Below are 18,739 nucleotides of genomic sequence, written 5' to 3'. Positions count from 1 at the left end.
CTGTCTTAGGGGACACAGTCTTCGGGATCATACTTCCTTGGTAATACAGCTCAACATTCTATTGATATGAGGAATGATTGACTTTGTTTGATTTCTTGATCTCTAACACATGACTCTCCAATCTTTCGATTAACAGATCAACCGTCAGATCCTCCGACTTTATTGTGTTCTTCAGCATCAAAGCAAAGTACTGCCAGTCTTTCTCATCCGGCAGCGAGTCAAACAGTTTGTCAACCAATTCTTCTTGAGTATATATGATTCCGTGTCTTGCAAGTTCCATCTTCAAATGCCCGAATCTTTCGATCATCTTTGACACAGATTCATTTTTCAAACATCCAAACAAATCGAATTCTTTTCTTAACAACTTCTTTTTGTTTTTAACTATCTTAGCACTACCCACACGTTTCACTCTTAGCTTCTCCCATAGATCTTTCGAATTTTTGTACTCAATCAACGATATTATGTCATCTCACATTGACTGATGAAGCAACGCAATGCACTTTTGTTCAGCAATGAATCTTTCTACATTATTCTCTGCTATATTTTCAAAATCTGTTCTTCCCATATCGAAACCATTCTTCATGCTCTTCCAGCTTGGATATGCAAAAGCTTTTAACCAGTCTTCAAACCTTTTAGCCCATCTGTTGTATTCTTCAATTGCCATCAGCTTGGGCAGTTTGTTTTATGTGCCATAGGCACTATCTACACTTAAAGCATCAGAAAGGGTTTTCTTTGCACTCTGACTTGTAGCATTTTCATTTGTGTTACTTGATGTATCATCTCCTGTGCTTCCCGTGAAAGCAAAAACATCACTGAACGGATTCATAAAATCATCCATCTTCAAGTACCTGTAACAGTCAACAAACACTTAGAAAAATTTTTGGATTTTAACAACAATCTCAAACGAAATGAGTTCACGCGAAATGAAATCCACACGGAATAGACTTTCACGCGAAATAACAATGACTTTCACACGAAATGAACTTTCAAGCGAAATAGAGCTTTCACACGAAATGATCTTCACACGAAATACCCTTTGGTGCGAAATAACAACTTTGGTACGAAATGAATGTTGTTTTCATACGAAATGAAGTTCCAAGTTGATTTCATGCAAAATAAAGTCTGATTTCGTACGAAATGAGGATCTCAAAGGCTATCCCGTACGAAATGACCTCTAACCAGCTTGATTTCGTACAAAATGAACTTCTCAAAGTTGATTTCGTGCCATATGAGAAATAATATGCTGATGTTGTGTGAAACCACTTGATTTCGTACGAAATAGAGTTCACAGAATTGATTTCGTGCGAAATAGATGCTGACTATTTCGTGCGAAATGATGATGATATCAGCATATCGGCCACCATTTTGTCAAATTGATCTAGTTTTTGTTCGAATTTTGGTCCAATTCTTTCAAGGATACATTAAAACAAGGTTTTACATGATATATGTGAAATTTAATCCATTTTGTCTGTTAAATCTCGTTTAATTTTGAAAAGAATGAGTAGAAGTGTGAAAATCTGATGAAAACAAGCTGAATCGGTATGAACTCTTCGTCCTGAGCTCCGATACCACTTGTTGGATCGATGTGTGACCCGAACGAGTCAATCAGAAGAGTTTTACATCAATATCAAAGGCGGAATCAATGATATCGACGTGATTACAACTTAATTCTCCCTAATTACCTCCCTTTTATTGATTTCAAAGCTTTTACAGATCGTTTGACAAATCGGCAGCACCTCGGCTTTGAAATCGGAAAGTTACAAATGACTTGGCAAGCTTGGTATTTATAGGCATGGTATTTCATATGAAATAGCGAAAAGCTTATTTCGTGCAAAACGACTTTGATTCATTTCATGCGAAATGATTAATTCTCATTTCGTGCGAAATAGCCTTTTGCTATTTCGTGCGAAATGAACCATTCACACTTAAACCCTAAGTTCTCACATACCAAGCTCCATTCTATCCTATCTAAACACACGACTTGATAAAGACGAAGTTAACAGACATTAGTGCACCAACACTAGGAGCCAAGGGTGAAATCTGGTCTTGTATTGCCCTGACCCCGCACGCGACCTAGGTTACACCTATTTGGCCGGCGCGAGGTTGGGAAACCTACCAAATTAGTTTGTTAAGGGTATGGTCTTGCGCGCGACCTGGTTGGTCGGCACAGGATTTAGGACCATACCCCTTCAAGCCACCCTAAACCAGTGCTGCTTCCATGCGCGAGGCAAGTGGGTGGAGCTCTGGACTCAGAAAAGTAAGAAGTCAAGCCTGCTCCTGTTCAGCTTCTCAAATGGCATCTTCTAAGCTAGAAGAGCTGCCACGCGTGTAATGTGTCGTAATACACGTGGCGCAGCTGCCCCACTAGTGCGCGTGTAATGTGTTGTAATTCACACGGCGCACTTATTCAGCTTGTTGTTGAAGTGACATGCTTCTTGGCGCAGGGCAATTCTTGAAATTTGAAAATCTTCTCTTGATAAAAAAGTTGGTGCGCGTGTGAATGAATTGCTATTCACACGGCGCAACTTCCTAGCTTATTGGTGAAGTAATCTGTGCATTTGCGAGGGAAATTTCTTGAAATTTGAAAAAGCAAACTGACAGGTTGTTGCAATTTGGTGGTGACAACGACTTTTGAGTTGACCGCTGACACAGTGACAATCATGTTGTCACTGTGTCAGTCGCGCCTTTTCGTCTGGTGTCAGGCGAGTGAGGATCACGCGCACGTGGTAACCATCGTTTCGTATTTCCCGCCTTATGTGTCAGCTCCTGGTTGGACACATGCGTGGCTGCTTCAGCATGGTTACCCATCGCATTATATGTGATGCATATAAATAGGCAACCAGGGGAGATAAGAGATCACTGTTTCTTCGAATCTCTCCTCCTTCTCTCTTCTAATCTTCAAATCTTCAAAGTTCTTCATCCAATCTTCAAACCTTTAAAGGCTTTTGGCAGATCTTCAAAGAATTCTAAGAATCTTTAGATCTTCAAAGTGTTCTTAGATTAAGTTTTTATCTTCGATATTAAGATTTCAATTGGCGAAGACATAGTTACAGTAGAGGAGGCCGGTGGTGGTTTGCCACCACTAAAGTGGGATCAAGGCCTTTTTAAGCAAGTTGTTAGGGGTTATCAACTTGCCGATGAGTGGGGTGCTAGATACCTGACACAAGGGCAGACTGCTGCAGACGCGCCAACGGGGTATATTACACTATTTGCCGACTTCTTCGGCGAAGGAAATTTCCGATTGCCGACCACCCATTTTTTGGGTAACATTCTTCAGTATTATGGCTTTCATATTTCACAGATGAGTCCCATGGGCATGGTGCATGTCAGGCACTTCGAATTTGTTTGTCGGTTATAGGGGGAAGAGCCGACAGTGGTTAAATTTAGGGTTTTCTTTACCAACTTCAGAGCAATATGGGATTTTTCTCTTTCACCCTACACGTTGCAAAGAAGATCCTTATCAGTCCTCTAAAAAGCTTCCATGATTGGAAGATGAAAATTTTCTTTATCCGCGCAGAATTGATTCCGATGGCGATGCAATTCAGGGTATGGGGCCGATCCACAAAGAAGAGATGAAGGTTCCACGCGGCGCGGCGTGGTATGAGAACCTGATGGCGTTGATGAATCGAGTTTTCAGCGAACAAGTGTTGGTCGTAGTAGGTATGAGTGACAAATGGCCTGAAAACGATGAGAACGTGCCCGTTCTGCTCCTTGGCGATGAAGGTAAATTCCTTGTTCCATTACTCCCTTTGTAAGGGGTTTTGACGATTATTTAATTTGCTGTTAACTCCTCGTTTCTGAATGCAGAAGTTGCGCTGTATCAAAGTACTTTTCCTGTCTTTGTCGGCGTTATGGGAGTGAGGCCGCTGCGCGACGGTGAGGAATACTGTTTGGAACAGATCCGACCAAATTTTATGTACGCACGGGCTGAAGCATTTGCTACCCCCTAGTTGCAGCTGAAGGTGCGCACATTCCCAACCCTAGGCCATGTGGGGATGTAACTCATGCTGGGAAAGAAGTTGTGTATCTTTCCAGCAAGGAGTCAGTAGCCTCATCTGATCATGAGTTAAATCTTCTTCATGACATGTTTGCAGGTGTGTTGTGCAACTTGGGAGTTGATCCTGAAGAGAAGAAACCGAAGAGGGTTTCGAAGAAGAAGGTAACTGTTGTCGGAGGCGCGGTTGTAAAAAAGATGGAGGTTACTAGCGCAACATCAGATGTTGCGTCCCGGAAAGGTACTACTTAATTTTGACAAAGTGACTAGAAGACTTTGTGTATGTAGCTGACTCCTTTGAGGAATTATACGCTATAGGTAGAAAACCACAATGTAGCGTGGCGTCAGGTACGCAGAGCTCGCTAGGGAGCGCAGGCTCTAAGGGCCCTGAATCCGGCGCTAGCCCCACCTCTATTCAAGTTGAAGAAACTAAAGTGGATCCCGATCCTGAGGAGCTGATTCGAAAAAATGCTTCCAAAAGGTCTCGCGCGGAGATAAAGTCTGAGTCTACCCCCGGCTAAAAAGGTTATTACTGGCAAGCCTTCTATTGGAAAGAAGGGGAGCCTAAGGACTTTATACACTGAAGTCTCGCCGGGTAAGTGTTCTCATACTTGTATTTCATCATCTCTTTAACGTGTACAGTCGAGGAGGAACAAGTGGTTTTAAGGGTGAGGTATAAAGAGGCCAAGAGAGAAGCGAAGAAGGCAGTGTCAGAGGCGAAGAACGCAGCTTACAAGCATATGTATGATCGACTGGAAACAAAGGAGGGGGAGCATGACATGTTCAAGTTTGCAAAAGCTAGAGAACGTACAAGGTAGGACCTAGGAGCAGTGAAGTTTTTAAAGGGAGAGGATGGATGCGTTTTGGTCAAAGAACACGACATTAAGATGAGATGGCAAACGTACTTCTACAATCTTTTCAATGGCGGGAGGGATTACCAACAAGAAAATGATGATTCACCTACTCAAAGGCAACTACGGAATAACGGCTACTGTCGACGTATCACACGGGAGGAGGTGAGAATAGCTCTTAGAAAGAAGGAGTACATTGGCTAACTATTTTATTCAATTTTATTTTCAAATCGGGGAAAATGCCAGATCAATAGAGGAATAGTGTAGTAGTACATGTGTATAAGAACAAAGGGGACGCCCAATGTTGTGGGAATTACAGGGGGATTAAGTTTCTAGGACACACTATGAAATTATGGGAGAGAATAATTGAGACGAGAATCAGAAGAGAAACTCAAGTCACGGTAAACCAATTTGGTTTCATGCCAGGGCGATCGACTACGGAAGCAATACATATCCTAAGGAGATTGATAGAGAAGTATAGGGAGAAGAAACGGACCTATACATGGTGTTCATTGATCTTGAAAAGGCCTATGACAGTGTGCCACGTAGACTGATTTGGGATAGTTTGGAGAGTAGAGGGGTTTCTGGGAAGTATATAGACTTAATTAGGGATATGTATGTTAGGACCGAGACTACTGTCCGAGCGCCTGTAGGGGATACTAAGTCTTTCCTGGTGGAGGTAGGACTTCACCAAGGGTCTGCTTTGAGCCCTTTTCTATTTGCAGTTTTCCTAGATGAGTTGATAAAGTCAATTCAGGAGGCTCTTCCATGGTGCCTGCTTTTTGGAGATGATATTGTGTTAGTTGCTGATAGTAAACAAAGCCTGAATGCGAGGTTAGAAGAGTGGCGAGCAGCTTTAGAGGGCAGAGGAATAAGGATTAGTCGATCTAAGACTGAGTACCTATATTGTGACTTTAGTGGAGTAGACAACGTTGAGGATATTCAGATCACCATTGACGGTCAAGTGGTTCCGTAGGTTAATAAGTTCAAGTATCCAGGATCGTTTGTTCAGAGGGATGGGGAGATAGATAGTGATGTTGCCACTGGGGTATTGTGCGATAGAAGGTTCCCACCAAAATTGAAAAGGAAATTTTATAGGGTTGCAATTAGACCTGCTATATTATACGGAATCGACTGTTGGGCCATTAAGGAAGTACAAGCACGCAAGATAGAGGTAGCAGAGATGAGAATGCTAAGATGGACGTGTGGGCACACAAGGTTAGACCGGATAAGAAATGATGTTTTTAGGGAGAGGTTAGAAGTAGCTAGTATATCAGATAAGATAAAGGAGGGAAGATTGAGATGGTTTGGGCATGTGAAGAGGAGGCAGACAATAGAGCCAGTTAGAGTAGTTGAAACTCTCGAGGTGGAGGGGAGGAGGAGTAGAGGCAGACCCAAAATCACTTGGGATGAGCGGATTAGGCAAGATTTGCAAAAACTGCACCTCTCTGAGAACATGGTCCATGATAGGAACTCGTGGAGACGTCAGATTAAGGTTAAAGATTTCTAGGAGAGGGTTCAATTGTGTTTTTAGGGCTAGTGTATAGTCGTAGATATGTATCTATTTGTATAGGCTGTTTGTGTTGTTATATTTGTCTTGTTTACCATGCACTCTTTTACCACTCATGTTATATTGGTAGCTTCATACACACACACATACACCTCATGTTCTATTTTTTTCTTTCTTTCCTGGGTGTTTTGGAGCCGAGGGTCTCACTGAAAGCAGCCTCTCTATCCCTAGGGATAGGGGTAAGGTGTGCCTACATCCCACCCTCCCTAGACCCTACCAATAGCTCTACTATTTGTGGGATTTTACTAGGTATGATTGATTGATTGAATGATTTGTTGACATTTTCCCCCATAGAAGAGGAGGTTATCAAGAAGCCAGCTGTGCGGCCGAAGATAAATGTCATCCCTCCCAAGGTTGTTCCTGGTGAGAAAGACGTTGAAACTTCTAAGGCTGGGAAGTAGCCGATTGATATAACTCCGGAGGTGGAGAAGACTCCGGAGGTTGTGAAGGCTTTAGATGTAAAAAAAGCCAATTTTTAAGCGCGTGGAGACTGAAGCGCTGGTTGAAAAACCCTCGTGCAGCAGGCTGCCCCCTTCAGATAGAAAGAATTACATCGACTGTTGGGGAGTCTGCTGGCGATGTTCATGAAGAAAATCTCGTGGAAACCCTGAATGTTAAGGGTGAAAGCGCGGGTAAATTTGGTGTGGGCGGCAGAAAGGATAGTCCGCCCAATACTCGTACGAGGGAACCTTCGCCGATTCGTCCTGAAGACCCATTGGGTGACATCTACTACAAGTCATATGATGAAAGTCGCGCCGATGAGATCCATGCACCTGTGTGGAAGGTAAGGCAAGGTGACACCTACTGATTTTGTCCTGTGTAGGGAATGGTTTATGGGGGCTTCCCCCTAAGTGAAGTGCGCCATCAAAGGGACCGTGGGCACAATGTTTTGTATAGATCACATGTCTTTACCCAAGCCAATTGCGCTTCTATAAGTCACCAAATTACATGTGAGTTGTGCACGATGTACCTGGAGCGCTCTAGCTGGGAGAAGCATAGAGAGCGGTTGGCTGCTGAAGCCAAATTGTTTGAGCATGCTAAGGCTCAACTTGCTAAGGAGAATGAGACCTTTAAGCAAGAGAAGAGATCAGAGGAGTGGGGCCTCTAAGGCCTGAAGAATAAGCTTAAGGCGAGCGAGGATACACTCGCTGAAGAGCGCCGAAAATGGCGCGTGGCTTGCGATAGAGATAATAAACAAATGTTCGCCGCACGCACAGAAATTACGAATCTTAAAGCGCGCGTTGAGGAGCTAAAGAAGTCCGAACCGGACTATAAAGACAAGTATGAAGAGGCCAGGTCTCATAGGAAGCGCGTTGAGGTCCTTCAGGTCAGCACCGTTTCGATTTTAGTAGATAACTTAGTTGAGAAAATTTCCTAACTTGCTCATATTTTCCCAGAAGGGTTTAGAGGTTGGGTTGTCTCAGCAAATCATTAGCAAAGATAAAGACTTAGCTGACAAAGATGTTGAAATTACCGAGCTTCATCGTCGTCTACACGAGGCGCATGAAAGCTTGGAAGCGGAGAGGCGGAAGAGTGATTCACTTGAGATCAACCTCGCTGCTGAGAAGGTTAAAGCTGAGACCGTGGACGACGCGCGCAGGGTTAGGCAGGCGGCCTTGAACGTGGCTCAGGAAAACTATGCTGAGGCTCAATCGACAGTGGAGCCTCTTATCACTGACTTGGGATGGTTGCAACATTATGGTGTTGCGTATGTAAGTTTCTCCCTTGTTTCTCTTATCTGAGTCTTTTAACTCTTTACTTACATTCTTCTTTCCTTTGAACAGGTTGCTAATTCCATCTTGAACGCCACCGAGCTTGACCGGGCTGTGGCAGCGCTTACTATGACTGCGCGAGCTGCTGGCCATCGTGTCGGGTATGTGGAATGTGCAGTCCATGTTGAATAGGTGCTTTGCGCCCAAGTTAGCACTTGCCATTGTTCAGTTGGTGAAGGGGCGGATGATGGGTTACTCAAAGCAGAAGAGCATTACGAAAACCTTTCCTTGCCCATAATGGACTTGGTCTCCGAGGCCTTGAAGCACGATGACTACATTGCGCGGCTAAAGGCCATCTTTGAGCCGCCGGAGACAGTCTAGCTAACTGACGATGAAGAGGAGACTGGCAATGATGATGCGGAGTGAAGATTGAAGCTAGCTTGTAGGGCTTTGTTACTTGGGCATTGTTGCCTTGTAATTTTTGTTACTTTCCTTTGATGTACTCTTCGTGCGGTTGCGCTTATGAATAGAATATGAATGTGTTAGCAACTTCGTCGAGGGACTGTGAATGAATGTAAGTGGCTCATGTTTGAACATTATCGCCCAGTTCCGCGCTATGTTCGTGGGAACCTTGTGTTACACCCCATAAACGTCGCAGCGGAAATACAAACGCGGCGTTGACGGAGGTTGGTACCCATAAATGTCTTAGTGGTCGATGCAATAATTATGTTGGATATGTGACAACCCTCACAATTACAGGTATCCGTACACTTCATTAATGTTTAGTTTGTGCTTAATGACTGTGCTTGATTACAACTGTGGATATAACTGCTTTCTGATTTCTGTTACATACATACACATGCATCACATTCATATTGTCACTCCATTTATTACACACAAACATTAGTGACAAACTTGATGCACAAAGCACGGTTAGCACAGTGAGCGGATAGCCCAGAGAACATGCTGACAATGCCAGCACATAGACAGACAAAGTTTTTGAGGCCAGTATGAGCCAGAGACAGGGTACTACACTAGTAGGGAGTGTAGGGAAGTGAGGACCATAAAACTGCGTCACTAGGTGATAGTTAAAGTGCCGGGAAATGCCTAAAACACACTCTAACTGCAAAATTCTGCACTTATTATCAAAATTCAACATTTAAACATACTAGTCACTTGCAAAAACTTGACAAAATGGTCCTGTATACTTTCCTAAGTGTCGGGAATTAAAAGTGTCACTAAAAGTTATATAAAAGACACTTTACGGATTAATTAAGCACTTTAACGGAACAGTATCAAACCGAACAACCGGACATTACCCAGAACACAAAAATATTGTCAAAAACATTGTTTCACTTTTACTAAGCTAGTTATGGTCCCCGAACATCATAGCCTATCACACAAAATATCTAGTAACTTATATTCCTAACTAAACATTAGAAATCTAACCAAACAATAACTAAATAGTTGAAACCCAACCCTATACCCCCCCCTTGGCGATGGTCACCATGGGTGACCCTCACAATTACAGGTATCCGTACACTTAATTAACGTTTATTAAGTGTACGGATACCTGTAATTGTGAGGGTTGTCACATATCCAACATAATTAAGTGTACGGATACCTGTAATTGTGAGGGTTGTGACATATCCACCAACATGATCCAATTAAATAATGAAATATGTTAGCATAAACGTTAATTAAATAATGAAATATGTTAGCATAAACTCTTGGTTGTCACATATCCAACATAATTATTGTGTTGGTGGTTAGCACAGTGAGCGGATAGCCCAGAGAACATGCTGACAATGCTAGCACATAGACAGACAAACTTGGTGGATAATGAAGCATATTATACAAAGTCTAATGAGGTGTTAGGAGATTATAAGAGTAACTTGGAGTCCATCATTCTCATCATCATCAAACTCACACAACACACTCCAAACACTCTCTCCTCTCTTCCCTTGGTTCGGCCGAGAACCACCACCACCATCATCATCATCATTCGATCACTTTCAACCATTCCACAAGCATACAAGTGTGATAAAAGTCATACAACTAAGCTCGGTGTTCTCGGAAGTGGAAGGACGTCTCTTATCTTCTTTTAACCACCTCATTTCTTCACATGAACTTCCCTAGCCTTGAGGTAGTGGTAAGAACATAGATCCTTCCATTTTTCATCTTATTTAAGTGGTTAATGATGTATCATGATCAAAACATATTAAGAACACTAATGATCATATGAAGAAGACTTGAACATAAACTAACTTGATGATGAAGTATTGTTAAAATGAAGAAGTAATGTTACGAAATCATGATATTCATGTGTTGTAATGCTTGTTGATTATTATTTACTCATGTATTTGATGTTGATCATCATATGGTCTTGCTAGATCATGATTAAAAACATGATCTAGCAAGATGAGGAAGTAAGAATGTTGTAGGATGATGGATTATCCACTCATAAACCATGAACTTGAATGAATGAATGGTTTCTTGAAAAATAAAGATCAAAGTAGGTGATAATCATGTGGATCTAAAGATCCATGAGTGGTTTTTCAAAAGAACCAAGAGAAAATATGAGTTTCATTCAAACTTGGAACCTACATAAACTAATCACATTTTTGGTGGATAAACACGTGTAGAAACATTTGTATTACAAGAAAATTTCATGAAGAAATATTTTTAGAAAATATGATTGGAAGTTGTGAACACTTAAACTCTTTAAAAATAAAGTTTTTAAAGAAGTAATCACATTTTAAAAGGTAACAAGAGTTACTAAGAACACTAGTAAGTTACTACACATTTTTATAAATTTTCAAGTTCATGAGTTTATAGTTATGCTTGTTTTTGGCAAGTTTGGTAAGTAGAGGTTGTATATTGTTGATTGAGAATTGTTTGAATGATTTTTTTTAAAAAAGAAAATGATATGCTAATAAGCATGGACACCTCCAATTACAAAGGAAACTCCGGCGAATTTTTTCTAAAATTCCAACACTTAGAAAATATTTTTCTAGCAAGTGTTTACAAATATATTTTTAACTTTGTTTTTAAAATAAACTTCGCCATAATTTTTATTACAAAAATACCAAGTATCGGAGGTTGATTTTCGTAAATAAAATTTGATAAATATATATTTAGAATATATATTTTATACTAAAACTCTTGTGTGATTATTTGTTTACTTTGTGAACTAGTTATATTATTTTTAGGGCAAAATAATATAACTTATGAATACCATGGAAATTACAACTCCGGAATAATACCAAAAATATCAAGGAATAAAGTATTTAAGTTACACATTCGGCATTGAAAAATCGAACGTTCAAACATAACGTATGAAGTAATCCAGAAAATGCTTCTACACATACATTTTTGGTAAGATATTATTCTGCAAATTAATGGAGTAAAATATATTATTTTTGGGAAAAATACATATATTTTGGGAACATATTATTTTTGAACGAATAAGTTAAATATATTTTTTTCTAAGTGGGACTTAAAATATATTTTCTCGGAATCACAATAATACATGTATAGATATCCCCATCCTTGGGAAGGAAATACGAGATTAAAATACTTGTGAAGTATGAATACGAAATATTGTTTAACGATTATTCCAACACAAAATATAATTTAAAGTTAAGATAATTATTTTAACTAATCATTATAACTTGGAATAATATTCGGAAACTTGAGAGTCGCAACTCAAAAACATTAAACCCTAAGCCAAGGCGCGACCCGTTCGTCTAATAGACATTAGTACGTGTAGGTCGTCGCGTAGCAGACAGAGTTTGGGTTGACGATTCGATTCAGAGGACGCAGTACAGTAAGTTCATGTCCCCATTTTCTCTTAATTGTTTTCAGTTTTATAACTTCGGGGGTGAAATACATGTTACAACTATTACGAACATTTTTATACATGGTATGGTTAGATTAAGGAGGGTTTACTACTTAGATCATGTGAGTGGTGGGTACAACACTTAAGGCCGTTAATCCTCGTCGTAGGACCGAGGGACATGAGTGATAGATCTATTTGGTTGTAGCGAGCCCACACCCGTGAGGCTGGGGCGGCCCATAGTGGTGACTATGTCTTCCAGCCGGAAGCCCGGTACAAATTTGCTAGGTTTGAGTACTTCCTGCACCTTTTCACACATACCAGTGGCTTTGCAACCCATTGGTGATCTCTTTTTCCTTATTGCTACATACCAGGGACTTACATACATACATTATTTACAAAGGTTTATACATACTCACTTACACATGAACTCGCTCAACTTTTTGTTGATTCTTCAAACTACATGTATTTCAGGAAATTAGTGGATCTGGCGGAGTATGCGTTGTGTCAAGGCTACGTAGTGAATAAAGATGTCATCCGTGTTGTTGAGTTTAGGTGGTGGATCCCTTTCCTGGACGGGATACACAATTCTAAACTTGGATTTTAATTACGTACTTTTGATGAGTCCTTGTGAACTCTGTTAATCTTGTCATGTTTGTAACTTACTTTATGTGTCGACATTTTCAAACAATGATGTTGTGGTATTTTTAAACTTAATGAATGGATGAACATCTTGTGTTTTATCATATAGCATTGTTATGATTGTTGCTATGGTATTAAGAAGTCACACCAAATAAACCCACGCTTCCGCAAAAGCCAGGGTGTGACAACTTGGTATCAGAGCCTCGATCATAGCGAACTAGGATTCTTTCTCGAGTCTAGACAATGATCACTAGGGCTCTCACGAAAACATTTTTACATTGCATACACTAAACATCCAGATCTAGGGTACAAACATTTTTACAAACAAAAGGCACAAATACACTTTTCAAAATTTATATTTCAGTCTTAGAGACTGAGGGAGTTCAGCCTTAGAGGCTGGGGAGGTTCAGTCTTAGAGACTAAGGGAGTTCAGCCTTAGAGGCTGGGGAGTTGGTCTTAGAGACCAGGGAGTTAGTCTTAGAGACTGGGAGTTGGTCTTAGAGACCAGGGAGTTAGTCTGAGGGGCTAGGGAGTTCAGTCGGAGAGACTGGGAGGGATAGTCTGGGGAAGACTAGGACGATTACTTGCATTATTGTGACTTACATGTTTATTTGATTATATGTTGATATATGTGCATATGTGTGGTTGTATTACAGACACCATGCCTTCTTCTTCCGATACTGGAGTATCAGATACGTTGGACCCCATGGCGATTGTATCAGACGATGAGATACTACCCGAGGGAGAGGTTTACACGTCAGACACCACGAGCACGGATGATGACGACTTCCAGTCGTTTGCCCTGCCAGACGTTGCGCCTTTAGCTGATGGCATTCTAGCTGGGGATCTACCTCTTGCTGAGATCCCTGCTCCTGCTCCACTTGCCGCATTTCCCGTAGAGGATTTGCCACTCGATGTTGTGTCCGATAACGACATCGATCTTTTCGAGGGTCCCCCTGAGGACGACCATGAGGGTGGGGCCCCGATTGCTGATGATGTCGCCATTCCTTTGGTTGAGGTTCCGATTGCGGATGCTGTTGTTTTACCGCCTGCTGAGGCTCCTGTGGAGGAGGCTCCTGCTGATTCACCTGGTCCAGACTCGTTCGAGTCTCTGGTTTCCGCTTCCTTGCACGACCGGGGCGTGCAGCACTACTCTCCTGGCACTGACCCCGACATAGCGATGTTAGCTGCACCTGGTTTACCCCACACGTTTGAGTTTGATCATGAGTTCGAGGATGAGTTTGATCCAGTTTTTCCTCCTGATTTTGATCCCGATCACGAGATCGAGTTTATTCCTTTGGACCAGCCATTGGAGGCACCAGTGGCTCCTATTGATCGGTTTCTTGATATACCTGCCGACTTTGATATGGCCTTTGCTGACCCTGAGCCTGTCATGGCGCCAGAGCCTGTTGTTGCTCATGACTCTGTACCCGTGCACGACCCTGTTCTTGATGATGCTCCAGTCGTTGCACCGCCTGTTAAGGATGCACCAACTATTGCACCACCTATTGTTGATATTCCCATTGTTGCACCACCAGTGGTGGATGTTCCTATTGCTGATGCACCCGTTCTTGCACCACCTGTTGTCGACCATGCACCATTTGCCACGCATGTCGACCCTCGATACCCTGACACCCGTAACGGGTGGATCGACGATGATGATTATCCCCCGTTCATGCTACCAGTCACTCCTCCTGTAGCACCTGTTTCCGTACCCATTGATGTTCCATTCTTCCACCCATACACCGCTGATGTCCATCGCACTGACTTGCCTATTACATTCCTCCAGGATATTCCTCCACCTCGTCCTGGGGAGGGTTCATCGAGGCAGCAGCCTGCTTTTGCTCCACCTGTATCGTCATCTGTTCCGTTCATGTCCCAGTTCCCTCACACTACACCATCTTTTGTACCTCCGGGCGAGCCGTTTCTGTGGGCTTCGCCCAATGTTATGCCGTTATCAGACCCGTATCACCCATTCCATGTTGGATACACTACAGAGGACATACTTGCATCCCTGCAGCTACAGTAGGATGCTCTAAGTCATCGAGTCTGGGAGTTAGAGAGGACTCCACGTCCTCCATGTCACTGTCAGACTCCTTTTGCCGCACCACACGCTCCCCTCCCGCTACCCCCTGATTCGGATGTTCGTTTCCTCACACCCGAGCAGCAGATTGCCTATTTGCTGCGCGTTATTCATGCCCTTGAGGAGGATTGGGTGCACATGCGCCGTTTGCTTTTCTCTAATCTTCCTCCTCCTCCGCCATCAATGTAGCTAGATTTTTGGTTTGATGCAGGTAGACTGTTTTGGTGAGAAAGTCGCAATTGGGCCAGCATACGAAGACTTTTGGAAGACCACACTTTTGTACATGATCTGTGTAGGTTGATTTGTATTTTGGGGTGATATAACCCTATGATCTTATTTTGATATGTGATATACTGTAAAACATGTAAACTATATTGTGGTCATGATTGATGAAAGCTCAATGGCAACGTTCTCACTACATGCTTTGTTGAATTATTTGTTTTATATTATAACATGGGATGTTATGTGGTTGATGGATACTATTATATACGCATATTTATTAGACTTACTATGACCTGACCAATATGATCATCTTTTAGAAGATGCCTCCACGACGAAATGTACACCTGCCTAATACTGAGGCAGAACTCCAGGGACTAATTGCCGCAGCTATAGCACAATATGCGGCCTCCCAAGCAGAAACGAGCAGGAATACTTCAAACAACAATAACAACCCACCCAATGGTAATGTCCAAGTCGCTTGAGACACATTAGGATACATTTGGATATTTCTAGCACATCCGCTAATGCCATCCGTAAATACTATCGTTTGTGCAGAATGCACCTACAGACAATTCCTTGACTGTAAGCCCTTAAATTTCGACGACACTGGAGGTGTTGTTGCATTCGTCAGATGGGCAGAAAAGACAGATTCTGTTATGAGGATGAGCAAGTGTACCCCCGAGCAACAAGTTACATACATCTCAGGGCTGTTTCTTGATGGTGCCCTATCGTGGTGGAATCTGCAAGTGCAAACATTGGGAGAAGCAACGACATGTGCGTTAACATGGAATGAGCTGAAGGAGCTCATGAGGAAGAAGTATTGTTCGCGGGCTGAGATACAAAAGCTAGAAACGGAATTCTGGAACCTAAAGATGGAAGGCCCAAAATCGCCAAATATGTTCAGAGGTTCCATGACCTGTCCCATGTGGTGCCATATGTGGTCACGCCCAAATTTAAACGCATTGAGCGCTTCATCTGGGGATTGGCACCCCAGATCATGAGCATGGTAACCACGTCCAAGCCTTCAACGATTACTGAAGCCATCGATCTTGGTGTGGCGCTTACAGAAGAGGCCATTCGATTGAACAAGTTTTAAGTTTCTGAACCGAAAAAGAAGGAGACTTGTGTGGAGTCATCTGGAGAAAACAAGTGGAAATTCTCGAACTTTAAGAAAAGTACCAGCAGTGCCAGCAAGAAGAGGGATACAAACCCGCCAGCTGAGGTAAAGACTGGCAGTGAACAAAAAGGGAAAGGATACATGGGCGCTCTGCCCAAATGTGATACATGCCAGTACCACCATCTCGGCCACTGCAGATTGAGGAGATGTGAGGCTTGTGGGAAGGATGGCCATTCGAAGAATACATGCTGGGTTGGTACTGGTGCTGGCCGTGGTGGCCAAAGAGGTTTCGGTAACAACAACCGTGGGGGTAATGGAAATGGAAACCGCCCACATGGAGGGAACGGCGGAAATGGCAATTGGGGAAATTTTGGAAATCAAACTGGAGGTAGAAATCGCAACCAAGGCAATGCGCAAGGTGGAAATGGTAATGGGAATGGTCGAGGACCAGGTTGTTTCAACTGTGGAGACATGGGGCACTTTAAAAGGGAATGCCCAAAACTGAATCAAGCGCAAGGCAGAGTCTTCAGCATTGGAGCGAGGGAAGCAAGCCAGGACCCGAATGTTGTCACTGGTACGTTCCCTATAGATCAACGCTTTGCATCTGTATTGTTTGACACTGGAGCCGACTATAACTTTGTATCGTTAGAATTTAAGAATATGCTTGGGTTAACTGCTAGTAAGTTAGACGTTCCGTACTCAATTGAACTGGCTAATGGAAAGCTAGTTGAAACCAATGAAGTCATCAGAGGATGCGTGATAGAGCTGGGAGGACACAAATTTACGCTAGATCTATTGCCAGTCGAGTTGGGAAGCTTCGACGTGGTAGTAGGGATAGATTGGTTGTCAAGCAACAAAGTCGAAATCGTTTGTCACGAAAAGACCATTCGCATCCCAATGGCGGATGAAGAAACGATCGTAGTACATGGAGAGAAGCGTGATACGCCTCTGAGGATCATTAGTTGTCTGAAAGCTAGAAAGTGTTTACGGAAGGGATGTGTTGCTTTCCTGGCACACATCGTGGATAAAGACACCGCTGAGCCAAAATTAGAAGACATTCCAGTTGTAAAGGAATATCCTGAAGTCTTTCCAGAAGACTTTCCAGGATTACCGCCGCAAAGGCAAGTCGAGTTTCACATTGACTTAGTTCCAGGCGCTGCGCCTGTAGCTAAGGCACCCTATCGACTTGCACCTTCAGAGATGCAAGAGCTGTCAACGCAACTTCAAGAGTTGTTAGACAAGGGATTTATCAGACCAAGCTTCTCGCCTTGGGGAGCTCCAGTCTTGTTTGTTAAGAAGAAGGATGGTAGCTTTCGGATGTGTATTGACTACCGGGAGCTGAATAAGTTGACTATTAAGAACAAATATCCATTACCAAGGATTGACGACCTGTTCGACCTGTTACAAGGCTCAAGTTTTTACTCAAAGATCGATCTACGATCAGGTTATCACCAGTTGAGGATACAAGAGGAAAGTATTCCCAAGACCACTTTTAGGACTCGTTATGGACATTACGAGTTCCTGGTTATGCCGTTTGGGCTGACGAACGCGCCAGCTGTATTCATGGATTTGATGAACAGAGTTTGTAAGCCAAACCTCGATAAGTTTGTGATCGTGTTCATTGATGACATTTTGATCTACTCAAAGACGAAGGAAGAGCATGAGCAGCATTTAAGAGCCATTTTAGAGCTACTTAAAAAGGAGAAGTTGTACGCTAAGTTCTCGAAGTGCAAGTTCTGGTTACGCAAAGTCCAGTTTCTTGGTCATGTGGTTAATGGAGATGGAATCCATGTGGATTCCACAAAGATCGAAGTGATAAAGAACTGGGAGACTCCAAAGACGCCAACCGAGATTCGATAGTTCTTAGGTTTGGCTGGTTATTATCGAAGGTTCATTGAGAGTTTCTCAAAAATCGCTCAACCTTTGACCTCTCTCACACAGAAAGACAAGAAGTTTGATTGGGGAGACAAACAGGAAGAAGCATTTCAGCTGTTGAAAAACAAGCTTTGTGACACACCAATCTTATCACTACCCGAAGGCACAGACGACTTCGTGGTATATTGCGATGCTTCACGTCAGGGTTTAGGCTGCGTGTTAATGCAGCGACAGAAAGTTATAGCATATGCTTCTCGCCAGTTGAAGGTCCACGAGAAGAATTATACCATACACGACTTGGAGTTAGGCGCGGTGGTATTTGCATTGAAGATCTGGCGACATTACTTATATGGCACGCGATGCACCATCTATACTAATCACAAGAGCTTACAGCACATATTTGACCAAAAGGAGCTTAACATGAGGCAAATACGCTGGATTGAACTATTGAACGACTATGATTGTGAAATCAAGTATCACCCAGGGAAGGCGAATGTGGTCGCCGATGCCCTCAGTCGAAAGGAAAGGATCAAGCCCATAAGGGTTAGGGCTTTGGAAATGATCATACAAACGGACCTCTCATTGCGCATTCATGTCGTGCAGAGAGAAGCACTTAAAGAAAGGAATATTGAGGATGAGTATCTCCGTGGGATGGAGAAGCAGTTGGTACCAAACGGGGAAGGAACTTTATGCTTCATGAAACGAATTTGGGTTCCTTTGTTTGGTGGTTTGAGAAAGGTTATTTTTGATGAAGCCCACAAATCTCGATACTAGATTCATCCAGGAGCGGATAAATGTACCAAGATCTTAAGGATTTCTATTGGTGGCCAAGGAT

At 42.6% G+C, this 18,739-nt stretch overlaps 2 protein-coding genes across 2 annotated transcripts; both read left to right on the top strand.

The window, feature by feature from the left end:
* Positions 1–5,347: 5,347 nt before the first annotated feature.
* On the top strand, positions 5,348–6,355 carry LOC110893950. Its single transcript, XM_022141112.1, has 2 exons — positions 5,348–5,817; positions 5,908–6,355. Exons 1-2 carry the CDS (start codon positions 5,348–5,350, stop codon positions 6,353–6,355), a joined length of 918 nt encoding a protein of 305 aa, XP_021996804.1.
* Positions 6,356–13,268: 6,913 nt separating this feature from the next.
* Positions 13,269–14,636, top strand: LOC110893942 (calphotin-like). Its single transcript, XM_022141105.1, has one exon. The coding sequence runs from the start codon at positions 13,269–13,271 to the stop codon at positions 14,634–14,636; it is 1,368 nt and encodes a 455-aa protein (XP_021996797.1).
* Positions 14,637–18,739: the final 4,103 nt, after the last annotated feature.

This window comes from Helianthus annuus, chromosome 2, assembly GCF_002127325.2.
Source record: "Helianthus annuus cultivar XRQ/B chromosome 2, HanXRQr2.0-SUNRISE, whole genome shotgun sequence".
Lineage (NCBI taxonomy): Eukaryota > Viridiplantae > Streptophyta > Magnoliopsida > Asterales > Asteraceae > Helianthus > Helianthus annuus.
Note: the sequence above shows the minus strand (reverse complement) of the source record. Positions and strands in the feature narration are given on the sequence as shown.

What these genes read in the sequence shown, in the direction of transcription:
- LOC110893950 (XM_022141112.1), top strand. Translation starts at nt 5,348, where the DNA reads ATGGTGTTCATTGATCTTGAAAAGGCCTATGACAGTGTGCCACGTAGA. An exon ending in ATTGACGGTCAAGTGGTTCC is followed by an intron (nt 5,818 to 5,907) that starts GTAGGTTAATAA and finishes ATTGTGCGATAG; the next exon opens with AAGGTTCCCACCAAAATTGA.
- LOC110893942 (XM_022141105.1), top strand. Translation starts at nt 13,269, where the DNA reads ATGCCTTCTTCTTCCGATACTGGAGTATCAGATACGTTGGACCCCATG.